Source organism: Metopolophium dirhodum, chromosome 4, assembly GCF_019925205.1.
Source record: "Metopolophium dirhodum isolate CAU chromosome 4, ASM1992520v1, whole genome shotgun sequence".
Lineage (NCBI taxonomy): Eukaryota > Metazoa > Arthropoda > Insecta > Hemiptera > Aphididae > Metopolophium > Metopolophium dirhodum.
In genome coordinates, this window is record NC_083563.1 from 26,174,859 (window position 1) to 26,194,483 (window position 19,625).

Consider the following 19,625-nt stretch of genomic DNA (forward strand, 5'->3'; position numbering starts at 1 on the left):
GGTATGCACGTGCAGCATAGCATCTATTATAATACGCGCCGGCCCGTTCACGCTGTAATACAGACATTATCGCGTTTATAATAAATAGGTAGTAACGATTCTTCCTGATATTGAGGTGTGACCTTCGCCTTATAATTTTCCCTTTTCATTTTTTTTTTCTGCTCCAGCTACTACAACAGTAATCCTGTAACTATTGCGGTTGCAAATCCGAATTCCACCGCTGCTGTCGACGTCGTGTAAAAACGAAAAAAAAAAACTGAGATCGAAAATGGCCAGATTTTGCTCCAAATAATCTCTGGATACGTTTTCTGGTTATATTATATTATTATATTGTTAGTTATTACATGTTGTTACAGTTTTTAAAAAAACGTGTGGCGTCAAAGATATTCATAAATTAAATTTGCATCTTATTTTATAAAATATTACACTCATCTCAACCAGCACTGCAAAAATAAATCGTTTATAACTATATAAGAAATAAAAAAAACCTATCAATAATATATGCGGTTTATTTTGTAATATTCTAGAAAATTAAAATTTAAGTATTATGAAACAAAATATAATTAGTATAGTTGGTGAATTATGCCATTACTGAACTATAAAATTAACTAATAATTAATGAAACAAGAATATTACCGACTTATATTATATTTTAAAATGTAATCAATAATTGTATAGTAGGTATACCAGTGCCCAGAACATATTATTATATCTATTCAAACCTTCAAGAGTTTTTATACTATAGTTCTATCGTTCTATGTTTGTTTGACTTAGATCATAAATTATAATTATATTATCTACCTATATTTACTTGATCACACATGATGTTTACTAGTTTACTATGTTTGCAGTGTCACAATGAGTTTATTCCATTATTAATCATAAATAATGATCGATAGTCGAATAGTTAGAGATAAATAGTAAGAGCAGTGGAGTCTGAAACGACTTATGACAATAATTATTCCCTTTACGGACAATTGAAATACTTAGTTAAATACATTTCAGCAATAGGTACGTACCTAATTATATTAATATTTTAAAAGCTGGTCATAAATATCGTTTTGATATAATTCCAATATCATCCTTGATCCTTATCAATTATCATTGAGCAATTTCAACTACCTATACCTAATAATTTATTGATTTTGATTGAGTAAAGTGTATCCAGAAAAATAAAAAAAAATTTAAGAGGATTATTGTACGTTAACCCCATCGCCAGATATGCTAATGATTTCGGTAAGCCGCATATTATGTACATTCGTGCGTATAAATAGAACAATTTACAATGCAGTAAGTCGACCATAATTATGCATGATAATATTATAACGACTTAAGTAATGTATGAACAGACGATTGCGTTTAGTAGCTACCTCAATGGGTTAAAATATAAACCACTTGCAAGATGTATTACCTATTTACTATTAAGGTCTGCGGCAAAAGCGTACTATTGAAATAAATACACATTAATTTTATTATCAGTAATAAAAGATATCTGTTTTAAGAATAAGTACAATATGAGTATGTGAGTATATTACACACAGGGTGATTCACTAATTTTTTTTTATTTAATAAAACATTAATTTAAATTCTGATGATTGGACCTTTTAAATAGATATTTAAATAGGTACTTACTTGAAGACCATATTTTCAAATTGTCGAGATATTTTGTAGGTACTACTTAAAAAGTGTCCTGTGGTGATACAAGCTTCTGTTTTTCAAATAAGAACACCCCTTGTTTTCTATAAATTATTTAGTGGATAATTTTTCTAAAAATGTCGATGTATTAAAATGAATTTATTAAAATGTTTATACTGATGATAATAGTCCTTAAACATTGTACTACAATAGTACAAAATAAATGTAAGGATCTATATTTACTTTACTTAGACCAATTTTATAAATTATAAATATTGATAGATTAATATAAATTACTAATCACTTTGAATTAACCTTGTCCCCATATTTCCAAAACCATTATCGTGGACCTATTGGCTATCATCCTTAGTAGGTACATAAAATTAAATTCACCCAAAAACTCATTAGAATTTGAATTTAATAGGTCAACATTTTCAGAAAAATTACCCACCAAATAATTTATAGAAAAGAAGGATGATTATCATTTGAAAAACAGAAGTTTGTATCACCACATGACATTATTTATATAGTACCTATAACATATTCAAAGTATTTTAAAATATGGTCTTGAGTATATTTGAAAAAATTTAAAATTTAAAAATCAGAATTTGAATAAATATATTGTTAAAGGGAAAATGGGGGATGAGGATGCAAGGTAAATCACCCTGTATACATATATAAGTACACTCATCACTTAATCGCAAGTTATACAATATTAGATAATACTATAATCCATTTCTAAGAAAGAGATTTTAAACACTGCACGCGTAGGTACGCAATTTTTTCCAAACAATAATTAAACAATACCCTAACGAATATATTATTTGTTGATTATTTAGATGATCGTATTTTTATTTTATTGAAAGCATAATATTATAACTATCATCTCTTAAATATTTATTTAACACAATATCTATATTTTGAGCGATGTAATTATTTTAACTCTCCTGACAAATATAGTTATATTTCTTCGACCAATATTTATTTTCTAAAAATACACACAAATTTAAATATAATATATATATATGTATGTTTATTATATATTTACCAAAAATCTATCTTAAATCGTCTGAAAACCATACAATTCAGGCCAACCAAATCCACTAATGTCATTCTACCTTAAAATTAAAAAAAATTAAAACACAAAATTGCTTTCTTTAGAGCGCGATGCCAAGTAATTTCTATGATTTGGCTAATTTTCTATTCGGGATCAAAAATAGACTTCCGGTCTTAAATCGAGCGAATCTAGCTGGTGTCATCGTGGTGTTATTTCACAACCAACAACCGTATCGTTGCAAAAATGTCGCGTTTTACACGTTTTGATTGCGATAGTTCAGGTTAAATAATATATAATCATAAATTTGAGGTCTAAGTGTTTTTGGCTTTCGAACAAACATTTTCTAAATTGAAATATTCTGTTTGTGCGACACAGTTATAATGCCACTATTCTTTTTAAAAATCATATACCTAAGAAAAAAAAATTACACACATGGTCGCTGTACACTATTTCTTATATTCGTATAAATATGGGACAGAGGTTCTTAAATTTGTTGAATATTCCATTGAAGTTTAAACTATCAAATGTTACACCAAGTTAATTTAGTCAATCGCCTATCGTATTTTAATTTATTATATAATATGTTCTAACGCTCAAATATTTAAACCAGGCCTTTGCGTTTATAAATCGTAATAATAAATATTTAAAAATATGTAGTTTATAGTCAAAAGAAATAATATACAAAAATCTCAGTATTGTGGAAACAGTGTGTGTTCAGATGATGATAATTTTTATATGATTATAAGGCTCGGTTAAACTTTTATTTTTGCTTAATAAATACATTTCCAGAAGTAAGTACTTAATAAACATTAGTTTCGTAATTCACCATTAGGTATATCAAAAGTTCTTGGTGCGTATTTAGTAATTTATAAAAACATTTTTCCTGATTTACATTTTTTTAGTACATAGTATAAATAAAAAATAAAAACATTGATATTTGGTTTTGTCAATATTCAATACTCATATAATATACTTTTAAGTATTATTTATTTTAATATACGACGTATAATGTGTATCGATTCTACATATTTTTTAGTCAATACTGTACGATTCGAGCCATATTATAACAATTTATTTTAAACAAACCTAATGTTATAATATGTACCACTGACCACCAAAATTTCAGAATTAATGTGATGTAGTTTACAAATGTAAAAAAAAAATGTGTAGTAGGTATGTGAAGAGTAAAATGAATGTCATATCAATATTTAAATATAGTTTAAAACGTAACTAGGTATTCAAATTCAAAATAAATGCAGGTATCTCTACCTATTCTACTTATTCTATAATATTGTCGACACAAAAACAAACCCAAAGATAAGTAATAAAAAAAATTCCTATCTACAAATTTTTATTTTATCTCATCTATCCGAAAAGTTGCTGTCTAGCCCTGAGCTCCCATACATAATGAGGAAAATAACAATAAATGATAACGATGATAATAATAAATAGGTAGGTAATTATGTTAAATAACCATGTTATTTAATTTTGTTAAACACATCGGGCCGAACTGTTGAAGCTCGAAATAAAACTAGTTATAATTACAAACAATATAATAATATAATAATAATACCTATAATGTTATATATGTATATAAAAATTAATGTTTCTTTGTTTGTTTGTCCTCTAAAGACTCGGCAATTAATCAGTAGTTATCAATAAAAGTTATGTCTATAGATTCCTTGAGACTTCTAGTCTGTAGAGTGTAAACAGCTGATTTTTTTCAATCCCTATAGGTTGGTATAGAACGGCTCAAACACGAATTTAGTTTTGGCTCACGAAAATCAAAAATATTTTGCCACTGGTTACAGATTATGTTACTATTATAATTAGTAGAAATAAGACATATATAAATGTTTACAAATATATTTAAAAAAAAATAAATACTTATGAACACAATTTGCAATGATTATACCTACTTGCTTTTTTAATTCTGGACATTATATTCGATATCAATACATAAAGACAAATATCAATCTTAATGATACTGGATTTATATATTGGTTTTAATCATTAGTTGAATCTGTCTCCAGTTTTTTGTGTTTACATATCATAAAATGTGTCCAGAATCAGGAAGTGGAAAATCATTCAATTAATCACTGTAATTAATGTGTTTGTATTATATATTATTGCAATTAAAGCAACAAGGAAAACAATAGAAAGATGGATTCATTTTAACCCGGGTGAAGTCAGCTAATACAGCTAGTCATATTATACACTCATAACAGGATGCAGGTTCATAAAAGATGCTTGCCCCCATTTTAATTCCTTTAAAATTCTTATTTTTGGTATTTTTAAAATCTACCATTTTATAAAATTCTTGAAATTGTTGGTTCTATTTAAGGGGTATCATGTGGTAAACTTCTGTTTTTCAGATGAGAACCCACCTTTTTTACTGTAAATTATTTATTGAATAATTATTTTTATAAATTTTGATGTACCTATCTAATTCAAAATTTAAACTAGTAGTTTTTCATTTATTACAATGCATGTACTAATAGGATAATAGTCCTTAAAATTGGTTTTACAAAAATATAAAACGGATGTAATATTGTGCCTGGTATTTATATCACACTTGGACCATTTTTACAAATTGTAGATATACAAATAGATTAATAAAGTTTTCTAACCACCATAGCCTCTATGTCTTTCAGCCTTAATTTCATGGACCTATTATGTTTCAGTACCTTCACAAAGTAAAATAACTCGAAAACCACTCGTTCGAATTTAGATTTTGACGCGTCAACATGTTCAGAAAAATTATCCGCTAAACAATTGACAGTATATAAAACATTCCCATTTAAATTTCCCATTAAGTTTCTATCTGCCCAAGACCACATAGGTGGGTATGACATGCATTATCTGCTCGAGTAGTACACAAAAATCTAGAAATATATTATGTCAAAATATGTTATACAGCACGGTCCGCAATATTTGAAAGTGCCGATAATCAGATTTCGAACGACAGCAGCAGCGTTATCGAAGAAAGAATATTAAAAAAGCGCGAATCACTCTGTATATTAATTTATTAATACCGTGTTGCGGTGGACGGTGTATATAGTAGGCACTGTATAACAACAACGCGCGCTTATATAGTACATAATATTATAATGGGCGACCCGTCGACGTTCTATCGGAGAGCCGGGAGTTAAATGAGTCGTTATGGAGCTGTCAACCGGCGGCGGCGGTGGCGGCGGGCAACGTGCGCTCCTACAGTCATCCCGTTTCGGAGGAGGAGGGGCTGCGGCGGCGCTCGTGTTGCCGGGATGTTCGGCGGCGGTCGAGACTGCACTCGGATCTCGGCTGATGATCGTTACGGTACGGGCGTGTGTGTGTGTGATTGTGCTATTTCCGTTTTTTCGTCGTGTGCGTGTCCGTATTATCTCTTCAATATTATTTTAATATCGTTGGTCCGCCGCCGACCACGTCGATAATAATAATAATAATATAATATTAATAAATAATAATATTGTATTGCATTGCATTGCATTGTAATTATTCATATTTTTATCTCTTAATTATTGTATTATAATAATTGTAAATCTCGACGCCGTCCCGCGCGACGTTTCCGGCGCGTCCTAAAGGATTCGACGGATTTTTTACACGATTCTCTGGCAGGTGCATTACTGTTTATTTAAATTTCATTTCATTTTTTTTTTTAGTTTCGCGCACAGTGATTTATTTTTGTTATATTATAATATTTTGTGTCGTCCGCGAACGAGTGCGCCGCTTTACGTGCCTATAACTACGATAATATTATAGTGATCAAGTGCGTTGTACTTACTAAACGTTCTACTTTATGTGATACTATTTAATTTATATTATTCTCGGGACCGTGTTTTGAAAATATGTTATGATCAGTGATTTTACCATCTGCAGAACGCTTTCTTCACCCTGTATGGACTGAACCTTTATAATACACATCGCCTTTGGAATAATCGGTGAGTACTGTCGAGCGATATTTATTTGTTCATAATTTTATTGCTTATTATAAAATTATTATTGTGTCAACGCACGATACACACGTGCAATCCTAATGTGAAGTAGTTCATCAGACGGCGGTTTATCATAACAGTTATAAGACTTTGAGCGTTCAAATATGATAGATATATTATATTATATATTATTACCTTTATCCGTCGCTATATAATAAATTTTAAGTGTGGTGAAATAATTTAAACAATGCTAATAACGCTGAATTATTTTGTCATCGGCTGAACTAAAAGAATCTGTAAACATCACATTTCGCATTTCCAAAAATATTATTTTTTTATTGACCTTTTATTTTAAAAATTTAACAACTATATTATGATAATATAACGATCGGCGGAGTACCCGATGCTTTTGAATTACAAAAATAATAATAATAATTGTAAAAATAATGACTGTTGATATTTTTATTTTTACAAATTTAAACATAAAACAACTTTTAACTTTTTAATCATCTTACGGCTGTTAATTGCTAACCACAAAACCATTGAAAAATGCGTTTAAAATCAAAACAAAAAATTCAGTTTAATTATGTACTTCAAACTTCAATAAATATGCATTCAATATTTTTAAAAACTGCCTAAAAATTAAAATGTTAAGAATAGAAAAAGGTTCTGTCTCATTGAAAATAAAATATTATATTAATATTTAATCAACAATAAAACACATTTAGTTTAGGTATTTAGGTAGATGCTTACAAATTCTACAATTTTTTTATTTATTTATATAGGTAATATTTATATATTTTAATAATTAATTAACAGCCTGCGTAAAATGAAACTACATTCATAAAATGTGAGCAAACTGTTAATTTACTGATATTGTTAAAAATAAAATAATATAAAATGTAATAATAAAGAAAAAATGCTAAAAAAGACAAAAACCTTGCCTCAAAAATTAAAAATGTCAAAATATGCAAATAAGTTTCAAAATTATTCATTGTCATACAATTTAAACTTTGTACAACGAAAACTACGTTTTACAATGAGCTAAAATGCATTAATCTACAATTGCACTGCCCTAAATGGCCTAAATAATCATCATTGACAAAGAATAATATTACTGAAAATTATTTTTGAATTTCGCACATAAATGTTATACAAACTGAATTATATATTTCTACAGTTTGTTATTGCAATTTCACAATATTGTTTCGTTTATATAAATTATTATTCTTTATTTTTTCATTATCTAATAGATTATATTATATACGGAAACATTGTTGGTTGACGATTTTGGTTAGGTTTGAATCTTATATTTTTTATTTGGTATCAAATGCCTTAACTGTTATGACTTATGACTAATTTTATTTGTCGTAGTACAGTTTTATTGAAGTATATTAAATAAAAAAAAAAAGCAATTACTGTAGTATTAATAAACTCTACTTATTATTAGTTTGGTCGATAATATTTTTTTGCGCTCAAACGAGAAATTATACTACAGGCTACATCACAATAATATAATGCCATTATATTTAATATACCTCCATGTCTCAATTGTTTATTAACGCTTATTTGACCACATGATGTTTTTGATCGATTAAAAATATTAACAAACATGTCAAACGTATAATTTACATGCAATTTACCCGTATAAAACACTGTTGATTAATGGATACATTTCTAATGGTTTTACCGGGTTATAAGAAAATTGAAAACTATAGTTTATGTTATAATGAACGTATCAATATTTCAGACGATTTACATTATACTCTGTAGAATAAATTATATTATAATCTGTTGCACACGCGCTATTTCATTAATCAACGTAGATCTATCAAAAAAAAAAATTGTAGTTTTATTATAATGTAACGCCTGAATCGAAAAATCAATTAATTAGTAACGTACTATTATATAATGTTTTATAGGAAAACAATTATAGGTACCTAATGGAGTTTCATAAAATTAATTCTTTTTATTTTAAATTAAAACCTATGATATCGGAGTGTAATTACATTTTCGTTAACGTCTCGCATTCACTATAGTAGTATAGGTACCTAACTATCAAGTAATTAATATTTTGTGTTAAAATATCAGTAGTTTTAGTAATAAATATTTTACCTAATTAATATTAAAATATATAGGTAACGAAAATAGATGATCATTCATTGTATAATATACCTACCTATTGAATATTTGTGTTGAATGTTGGATAATGCATTTAAAACTATGTAGACAACGTATACTCTTTTCTTTTTTTATGCTTGAAAACAATAACGTGCAATTAACCATTAGTTTACGGTCATATTCTGCAGTAGTTTCAATAAACATAAGAAGGTACATAGGTACTATAATAATAATAGTATAATGTCTCTAGACGACGGTTATTATAATTTCCAACGTTCACCCACACGATCTCATGTAGATATACAACGTCAACGTCAACACAATGTAATTTTATTTTTTAAATATTTATATATTTTGACGTATTTTCAAATTAAATATTTTCAGTTTTCACTGTTAAACAGACATACTGAATAATATTATAAGCCAAGCGACTATAATCCTCCCTCGCCCGATCATTCCTCGTTGATACGAATGTGCATTTTATAAGGTTTAACGATGGCCTAATGTTCAATTTTTAAAACGTGTCTAAAAATCGCAGTTTTTGTATGATATTTTAAATATTAACTCTGAGATTCGAAATTTGGTGTGATATTTTTTTCAGAATAAAAACCACGCGAGTTTATAATTTTACAATTATTATATGGATATAACACATTAACATTGAATTTATCAGTGTCCCAATATTAAATATTATAATTTATAGATATATATGTACCTATATTTTAATGTTTTCATTAAAAATCGTTTTTAATACGTCCTACTGTTTTTGCAACAATGCCTGTTCACGTTTCAAGATGTATAATTTGTACACGTATCATAAAATAATATTATACATCCGTTCAAATTCGCCCGTTTAGCATTACAAATTAATAACGATTTTCATCGATTCTTTGAATCAGTCGTTAAATATTGCCTGTTCGGATCGTCGGAAATTGGAATTAAAATATATTGTGTTGTCTTTATGATCATCTATATCGATATTATACTAGTGATTATTTTGTTTTTAGCAGACTTGTTTAAATTATTGACCGCATCGGCTCACTCAAATATCGTCCATTCGTCATTTTCACGGAACGACGTTCGAAACACTATACTAGTTTAATCGAGCCGTTTATTTTTTTTAAAATATTAAATTTCCTCGTTTTAATCGAATGTTTTTATACAAATATTTTATGTAACCACATTTTGGCGTATAAGCGGATTTTTCAAGATATAAAAAAGGTCGTTTACGCGTGATTTTGTTCTTCTAACTACAATTGAAAAAATAGTTTCTGATTTTTAATAATTTTAAACTATTTTACACGCACACACTTGAATAAAGCTACCCACGTATGCTACCCAAAATTTCACGACATTCAGTATAATAATAATATTCTCGCCTGTACGCGCCTATAACATAAATAAATACAAATTGGAACTTCTGATTTTGAATTGTTTGGAAAAGAAAATGTTTTTATTATATACCATTATTATTATTTCTATCATCCTTTTCTTTTGTCCAGAACAATATTTTACCTGAAATAGGTTTGAGGGGTTGGATCTTTGTGTTCTGTCATGGCCTAAATACAATGATATATTTTACCCTTAATATACTTCTCAGTATTTTATTCCTTTATACAACTATAATCCTTAACTTCCATGAACATCTTTTTCATTGGATTTAAAGCATTATATACGGAAATGTATTGATGCATTAAAAACATAATAGGTACCTAGGTAGGTATATGAAATATTTCTTACTTCTTATCTTGAATTTTAAGGATTAGATTTTGTGTTTTGACACTTTAATGTAAGTATCATTACCCTTTTTCTCCGGAGTGCTACTATATAGTTTTGCTCAACAGTTTTCAACGTTTGCTATAATTTTATATTGTATCTTGCAATCAAACTCATATATTATTTACTATTTTTATTTCCATTTTATTTATTATTAATACATATCATAATATATTATAATACATTAAATAGGTATACCAACAAAAGTAGAATGAATGTTTGAAAATCAACTATACTGTATATAATATTATATTAGTATATATTATAATAGTTTTTAGTATAAGTAGCTAGTAAGAAGCCAATAAAATATAAAGTACCTAATAATAAGATTTATTGTTTAAAAGCTCTTTACAAAGTAAATACTCGATATTTAATATGGAATCTATATGAATCTACTTCATCTATATAGGTATATAAAAAATGACTACCCAGTGAAGAAATAGACGGAAAATAAATCTGATCAATCAAATTAAATCTTCTGACTCCATAGGAGATATAGATACATAATGTCAGGTAAAACGGACATAAAATATCTGACAAGACGCCACCCTATACAAGCCGAGCGTAAATTTTGTAAACCTTAAATAAAAGTGAATTATAAAAATATACTTAAACGATGTATTGTAATATTATTATATAGCCTCTTAACTGGTCGAACCTTTTTAGCTTACAAGAGATTAGGACCCAGAACGGGATTAATATAGTTGTTTACAGAAACAACAAACACCGCTATTGCCCTCCATTTAACAGATTTTTAATGGTCACATTATAATTTATAATAATAATAATATAGTCGTAGTCGTAGTCGTCCCAGTGGAAATAAAATATACGCTCCCGTCGCAAGTCTCTGTAAAGAGCTCCGGTTCACCGTTTTGTTATTTTCTTTTTTTGTATCGTACATGTTATTAGGTAAATAGTATAATAATATACAGAATAATATTATATTATATTATTATTCAATTCCCATTTTAAGTAGCTGGTACTCCAGCATACAAATACGTAACAATTAACGTCGTACGGTTAAATGCTATAGCTGTTTTCCTTTGTCTATCGGACGAGCTGTTAAGGTACGGTTTCCCTTGCGCGATCGCGAACGCAAACCGCGAACGCGAACTGCGAACGCGAACTACGAAATAAGATCGCGTTCGCGTCATGTTGGTTTGCTCTAGACGATTCTACGTTGCGACCCAAAGATTTATAATTTATATTTTAACAGTCGTCCGTCAGTCGAACTCGATATTTTGAAGTGCTAAGTTCACGGTGCACGAGTACTGTTCGTTTTTAAAAATTATTATAATGGATACAGTCGATAAAGAAATCTTAAAAATTCTTTTGCTAGAAGAAGAAGAAGATGATGAGATCTTACGGTATTTGTCGGAAGAAAAAAGAAAGCCGCATGATCCATTATTTACAAAGAGGAGTACCGAAGGTTATCATGAAATACTTATCAACGGCCATCTGAAAAATAATGAAATTAAGTTTAGAGAATTTTTTAGATTAAACCGTAATCAGTTCGATTTTATTTTGAATCTAATAAGAGATGATTTAACATTAAATCCAACATTTTTTATAAGGAAACCCATATCACCAGAAGAAAAATTGGCGGTTACATTGAGGTAAGTACAATTTTTCAAATAGGTACAGATAAAGTAAAATGAAATAAGAACTCAGATTTATAAATTTATTTGTGGAATACTGTTGTTTTATTTTAATATACAATTTGTATCAAAGTTAATAATAAATCAATTTTTTATTGATCAAAATAAATAAAAATAGTTACCTTATCATATATTTCATTGACTTATGAACAATTAATTAAAAAAAAAATCAAAATACCTTATAAGATAATATTTTAAAATATATTGTTAAATTTCTTGAGAATTGGTGTTCCATTCATTGTTCATATTTTGAACTGACTGGAAAGGCGTAAATGTAGTTGGATTTTCTGGTCCGAACTGTTGTTGAATATTTGAATATAATGGTGAATCTAGTGAAGGTGGACTATAACTGTATGGAGTAAAGTTGTTAGAATATGGGGAACTACTAGTAGAATTATTTGACTGTAATGATACTCTGCGATTGCCAGGTATGATGTGGACGTTATGTGCATGATTATTTGCAGCTTGAAGTTCCAAGTCAGTCACAATTGTCAACATTTTCAATTTCGCCTGTGAAATTAAGTGTGGTGGCAACTTTTTGACAGATAAGAGTTAAACTTTTGAAAAAATGATCAACATCATCGTACTCATCCGTATTTTTTTTAGCAATTAGTTGTGTCATCAGCTCTGTTCTTTCTTTGGATCTTTTTTCTAATAATTCAGTGACATTTAAATTTTTTCTTTTATTAGTCGATTTTTGTGCTTTTGAAGTCGACGGAGATTGAGGACATTGCGTTACTGGTAATGACTGCAGTATAATATCATCTTGTGTGATATTTATTTCCTCTTCGTCTGAGCCAGAATCTTCATTATTATCAGTATCATATATATTTGATGTTGTGCTGTTAAAATGAATAATAAATATTAATAATTTGTTATTATAGCCAAATTAAAATTAACTACAATTAATAAATAATATGTATCAAAAAATTAAAAAAAAAAAATTTTTGAAAAAAGTTAATAGTTTGGGAAATAAATAATAATTAGTGTTGCGCTTGAAATCAATCACTCTATCATATGTAATAAGGTACTTACTTTCTTTCTTGTGGTATTGTATCCAAAAAACTTAAAAATGGTGCTAAATGCCATTTTGAGGGTTTTGAAGAGGCACTTGCTCCAGTATTCATTATTCTTGCCCGTTTATTTTTTAAATAGGCATCTTTAATATTCTTGTACCTTCTCTTGCAGTCTTCATCTAGTACAAATAAATATTCGTAATCGATTTCGAACAAGAGTTATTAAAATACTGATTAATAATAAAAACATAATTAATAAAAAACAATCGTGTTATTTTTATATAAAAATTTATATATATATTTTTAATATTTTATATAATTTAAATATAAATAAAATAAATAAGTAAATAAAAAAATAAATAAATAAATAAATAAAAAATAAAATTGTATTATTAGTGTATTTTGATTCAAATAAATAAATAAATAATGACATGCATATAATATATATTATTTTTTTTTTTAGATTTTTAGCTTCTGGAGAAACGTACCGTTCTTTATCTTTTGCTTTCCGGATATCACACAGCTATATTAGTATTATAATACAAAATACCTTAAAATCTATGAAAAAGCATCTGTTGACACATTTTATACCTAATCCGAGTAAATTAAATATGAAAGAAAAAGCTCGAGAGTTTTGGACAAGATGGAATTTTCCAAATTGTATTGGCGCAATCGATGGTAAACATATTCGAATGAAGTGCCCAAAAAATACCGGTTCTTTATATTTTAACTATAAAGAACATTTTTCACTCGTCTTATTAGCATTGGTAGATGCGAATTGTAAATTTTTAGTCATTGATGTTGGATCCTATGGTAAAGAAGGAGACAGTGGCATATTTGGAAAATCAAAAATGGGCCAACAAATTTATTCTGGCAATTTTAATTTCCCAAGTGACGAAAAACTACCAGGCTTTGATAATTCTACACCGTTTGTTATTGTTGGCGATGAAGCATTCAGACTTCACAGACATATAATGAAACCGTACTCTAGATCTACGGCTAAACAAGATAGAGCAAAAACTATTTTTAATTACAGGTTGAGTCGTTGTCGTAGGGTGACGGAAAATGCATTTGGCTTATTAGCACAAGTTTTCAGAGTATTTCATACTGCAATAGCAATTGATGTAGAAGTATGCGACGATTTAGTTATTGTCGCATGTTGTTTGCACAATATGCTGAGAGATGCGTTTTTAGAAAAAGGTAATAAAATTTACTATGAATATGACGAAGGACAAAGTATTGAGATGGGCACTTTATGTAGTAGAGGTGGCTTTGCGAGTGCAGATGGTTTTGATGTTAGAGAAAAATTTAAACAATTTTTTATTCAAGAAGGTGCAGTCTCGTGGCAAAATCACCAAATTTCAAGAATATCATCTACCAATACTTCGACCAATACTTAGTGTGTGTTTTTTTTTAAATAAATAAATAATTAGTTTTAACAATGTTTAATATAAGTAACCGTCTCACACAAAAATGCTTACATTTTTAAAATTATTTTACTATTTTAATATTTTAAAAATAATTCATAATTCATTATAATGTATATCACGGAGATTAAAATTAGTTTTGATATTATAATATACACGATAAAAATAAATGTCCAGAAATTATAATTTATTTTTAGCTTGTTGCTTGTTGTATAGATGTACCTACACGTGCTTTCATCACTTCTAAAATACTCAATCATAAATAGACAGTGTCATGGTCTTATCTTGAAAATAATCATTTATTTTAAACTTAAATAGTTAAATTATCTGTTGTACACTTGTTATAATCGTAATATTATAATAATATATTATAATTTCAATGTAAAAACAAAGTTATTTATATTCCTACAAATTTAATACTTTTTACAAACAATATTTATAATAATATTTTGCTTACCACTTCGTCCAACGTTGCAACTTATATCTTTCCAAATTGCATCCCGTATGTTCAAATCTTTATAATCTTTGCTTTGGGGATTATAAATTGGGGGGTGTTTAGCTACAGATTCAACCAATATCTCGTCTTGCTCCTTAGTAAATTTTACCATTGAAGAACTCATGTTTTGAACGACCGATGTCAACGAGTGTTCAATCATAAATGAGTTGCATATTATTAATATTAAATAATATCATCAAAACAACACATCGATCGCGGTGCGAACGCGATTTGTCTGCTCGGAGACCAGTCAGTTCGCGTTCGCGCCGCGAACAAATTTAGATCGCCGACCGCGATCGCGCAGGGGAAACCAACGCTATTAATTTACATTGTATCAGCAGTCGCGCGATCGGGACGCGCGATCTTAGAACGCAGATCGCGTTCGCGATCGCGCAAGGGAAACCGTACCTTTACACTGCAGCAGTACTTAGTTCGCACCAATCAACTTCGGATGTTGATTATTGACGTCGTACAACTCACTGATGACGATCGTATAATAATATGTATAGATAGGGGTATGCGCGATGAACTGGAAAACACTCTCGGATTTGAATATTATTATCATAATTTATAATAATATCGTCGTATCTCCTCAGACATTTAAATATTATATCGACGGGAAAGTATACCGCAACGGTTAAATGGACTAGATGACATTATTATTATTTTAATGCATTACGAGTGTAGTTTCTAAGTCGTACAACAATCGTTACACACTCATGCACTTGCGGTATTTTGTGAATCGTAGACGAATGTACATTTCTCGTCCCGATGCCTAGATCGATAATCTTGTAGTAATCACTGGATGGTAAAATACCTACGTCTTCTTATTCCCAGACAATGTCCATCTCACAATATAATAATATACGGAATATTATAATAACATAATATAATATATATTATATTACCCACTCATATGTGTTATTATTTCCATCAGATTTACATAATATGAAAGAATATCACCGTTGCTGTTTATCGTAATATTATCATTATAGCTGGAAAGATATATTTATTATACTATTAGTTGCGAGTCGGTATTAATTCGTTTAATTACTATAATATTATAATGGCGTGTGCGGTTTCCACAGTCGCAATCATCATCATCATCATCGCGTACTATTATTTAGTGCAGCACACGTAAATAACGTATATTAAATCATAATATATACATTGTAACTATCTACTAACTTATATACATAACATACATGGAGTGTGCCATGTATACTTTGTAAATATAATGCTTAATTCGGTGAGTTGTGACGACGATATAATAATAATAATAATAAAATACGTCTAGCCGTCTTGGTATATCAGTTTATGCGCATAATAATATTATAATTTATAATATTACAATATATATTATGGACAATGTAATATCGAACGTTTGAACCGTTTACGCGCGGTTAACCAGTAACCACCGCCGCCGCCGCAGTCGACTAGATCTCCTATATTATAGACTCTAGATCAAATTTTTACCAACACCGCACTCCCGTCGCATGCGTCTGGGGACGTCTTGTACAGAAAATCCTCGTAAAAGCGCGCCGCCAAACACGCACGTCGATGAACGTTTCCATACGATAATAATATTTTAATATGCGTACGATAAATTATTATAACAATAATTACTGTATATTATACACTCGCACACGCAACGTGTTTATGATGTTAACGCATGGTACACACTATACCTATATAATGTTATGTGTATAATATTATATAGGTGTATGGTGGCTAATTGACTAATTGAGACGATCCTCGTTATCGCGGCGAGTCTGTCGACTGCGTCCAATAGCCCCGTATAATATTATAATTATTTACAATAAATAGAAGAGGAAAACCGTTATTGTTTTATAAACAACAGTGACGATAGCTGCTTTATTTATTCCGAGGGTTGAGGAGGACGACGGTGGCAATCGTCTATCCCTCGCAAATAATAGTATAATTGAGGTTTGTGTTTTTCGCACTCGCTGTAAACGATGCGTCCCGCAGTTGGCGCATTAATATGCAATTAATATTATTAAGTACATTATCGCCCAGAGCGCCGTTTTATACGCCGATTAGCGTATATTTGATAACATTGTCTGTGCGGAGAAAATTAAAGTTGTCATCAATGTCCGCAAGTACACGAGTTCGGTGAAATACTTTGTTGGAATCCCTCGGGGCTTGTGTGTAATGCGAATAATTTATACGAGAAAAGCTCGCCGTATTGGCTTAATAATAATCGTTCCGAAAACAAAAAACCATCATGCCAATTATTACGAATTGTATACGATAATAATACACGCATTACTATATCAGCATATAATAATAATAATATACAACCGTACGGTTACAATGTACAATATAATATAATACCCTTCATGATGATATTGTATTAATTGCGCGATCGATACGCGTGCATAGATTATACGAATTATAAATATATTATTGTAGGGTGCAGAGGGTCTTATATTTAAGACTCAAAAGATAACGCGGTCATCGTAATAATATTATATGCGCGGCATATATGACGGTCGATGGTGTTTTAAGTTCCCGCCGTTTACCGTTATAAGAAAAAAAAAATTAAAAAAAAAAATATGTAACCGTCCCGAGGAATAATGCCATCGCTGTTTTCGACCCCGCGCTGCGGCGTGACGTGCAGCACGCCTGGCTACGCGGTATGCATTACGATAATGTATTACATAATATGTATCGTACGGCGGCGATACGCGCACCGATCCTAAAAATATAATAAAAATACGAAAATATACCGATCCGAGCCGAGCGTTAATAAGGAACAAAAAATAGGGTAGTAACAAAAAAAAAAATACGGACAGACTATATATATATATGTACACGATGGGTACCCGCCTAAATAATATAGAGGAAACGCGCGTACGACGTACAAGAATTCGTGGAGGCTGCGCCGATGGAGGATGTTCAAGGTCTAACCCTAACGCGCGCGCGTACTCACAAACACACACACATACGCGCGCGCGCACACATATGCACATAACAACGGCCGTGTGCGCTAATGTCTTTATTAACTTGTACTTGTACACTCGATCTGGCGCGCGTGCGTGAGTCTGTGTGTATATATATTACTACGCAACAACAACGGCGGCGGTGCAACGAACTGCCTTGCGCGCGCGCGTACACACATACACACACCTACACACCTACACACGCACACGCACACACACACACACACACGCCCAAACGCGTACTTACATGCAACGCGACTGCTCATCCTCTCACCGCTGATAAAGTCATCATCGTCGTCGCGCGATCATCGTCTCCGTCGACCGGCCCCGAAGGAGAGAGCCCGCCGCAGCAGCAGATCGAGGTATATAACATCGTAATATACACGCACAAAGGTATATTATAGGTAACCTACCTATAGCAAACGAAAAACACCCACCGTGTAATCATACGCCTAGGCTTCAAATTATAGGCGGATTATAATATCCGACCTATCCGACGACGAGTCTACCTATAGCACGAGATTATATTATACGATATACGCGCCGAGAGATGGACGTACGTAGATGTGTGCGTGTGCGTGTGATAGAGATACAGATATATTATAGGCGCAAGATGTATTATTATTATTATTGTTGCCAGCAGTCGAATTTCAACTATGCCAAAGAAACAAAAGAAAACTCGCGCGCCGGGTAGTGTATAGATACCTGCATAATGATAATAATAATATTATAACGAATACAAACGCGCATCCGGACCAATAGTATAATATGTGTATGTGTGTGTGTGTGTGTGTGTGTGTATGCGTTTGTGTTACAACAGATAGAAACCGACGCAGACGACGCGGTGTATTGTTCGGATTCGAATAAATAATAATAATAAAAAAAAATCGAAGATGGCTCCGACTGAGAAGAAAAAATAAAGAAACGACAAGCGATAGGAATTCACCACAATCGATCGCGCGAGCACATGGCGCCTTAATTACATTTACGTTTTCGTCGGCGGCGGCAATGACTTTATTAGTAGCATATTATATTAGTTCCACATGTACAGTATACATTTCATATTATTATTATATTATACGTCCTATTTTACAACCGCGATATACCTATAAACTATAAAGGTATGTCCTACCTCTACCTATATAATATAACTGCAGCCTACCCACCTAACTCTATATATTTTATAATATCCAAACACATTATACCGGGTATATAATATATAATATGAGTTTAAGACGTGTTGTACGTGGTACCTACATACTATAATATAATATATATATTGCCTATATGGCTATATAACATAATATAGTGAGCTGCGCAGGTACGTATTTATAAAAGACCATCTCTATACACGTATAACGTCCACCCCCGCGACGGGACCCTGACGGATGCATTGTGCCAGCGTGTATACAGAGTCCGGCGGGGAAAAAAAAATATAATAATATAATAACGCGACCCCGACACGTTTTCGACTGAATACTGAATATAATATACGCCTCTCCACGAAACGCATTTCAATGTCTTTTTTTCTGTCTTTCTCC

At 30.5% G+C, this 19,625-nt stretch overlaps 3 protein-coding genes across 3 annotated transcripts in view; 2 read left to right on the plus strand and 1 right to left on the minus strand.

Moving 5' to 3' along the window:
• The first annotated feature begins 5,975 nt into the window (after nt 1–5,975).
• Nucleotides 5,976–19,625, plus strand: part of LOC132943835 (zinc finger protein GLI3-like) — a 41,817-nt gene continuing 28,167 nt past the window's right edge. Inside the window, 1 exon segment of the mRNA XM_061012954.1 lies at nt 5,976–6,633. The gene's annotated coding sequence lies outside the window, so the exon portion shown is untranslated.
• LOC132943836 (uncharacterized) lies at nt 10,871–15,062 on the plus strand. Its single transcript, XM_061012955.1, has 2 exons — nt 10,871–12,140; nt 13,662–15,062. Exons 1-2 carry the CDS (start codon nt 11,821–11,823, stop codon nt 14,596–14,598), a joined length of 1,257 nt encoding a protein of 418 aa, XP_060868938.1. The 5' UTR covers nt 10,871–11,820; the 3' UTR covers nt 14,599–15,062.
• Nucleotides 12,153–19,620, minus strand: LOC132943837 (uncharacterized). The gene is made up of 3 exons (XM_061012956.1): nt 15,083–19,620; nt 13,218–13,377; nt 12,153–13,024 (listed from the first exon to the last, which is right to left on the minus strand). Exons 1-3 carry the CDS (start codon nt 15,279–15,281, stop codon nt 12,661–12,663), a joined length of 723 nt encoding a protein of 240 aa, XP_060868939.1. The 5' UTR covers nt 15,282–19,620; the 3' UTR covers nt 12,153–12,660.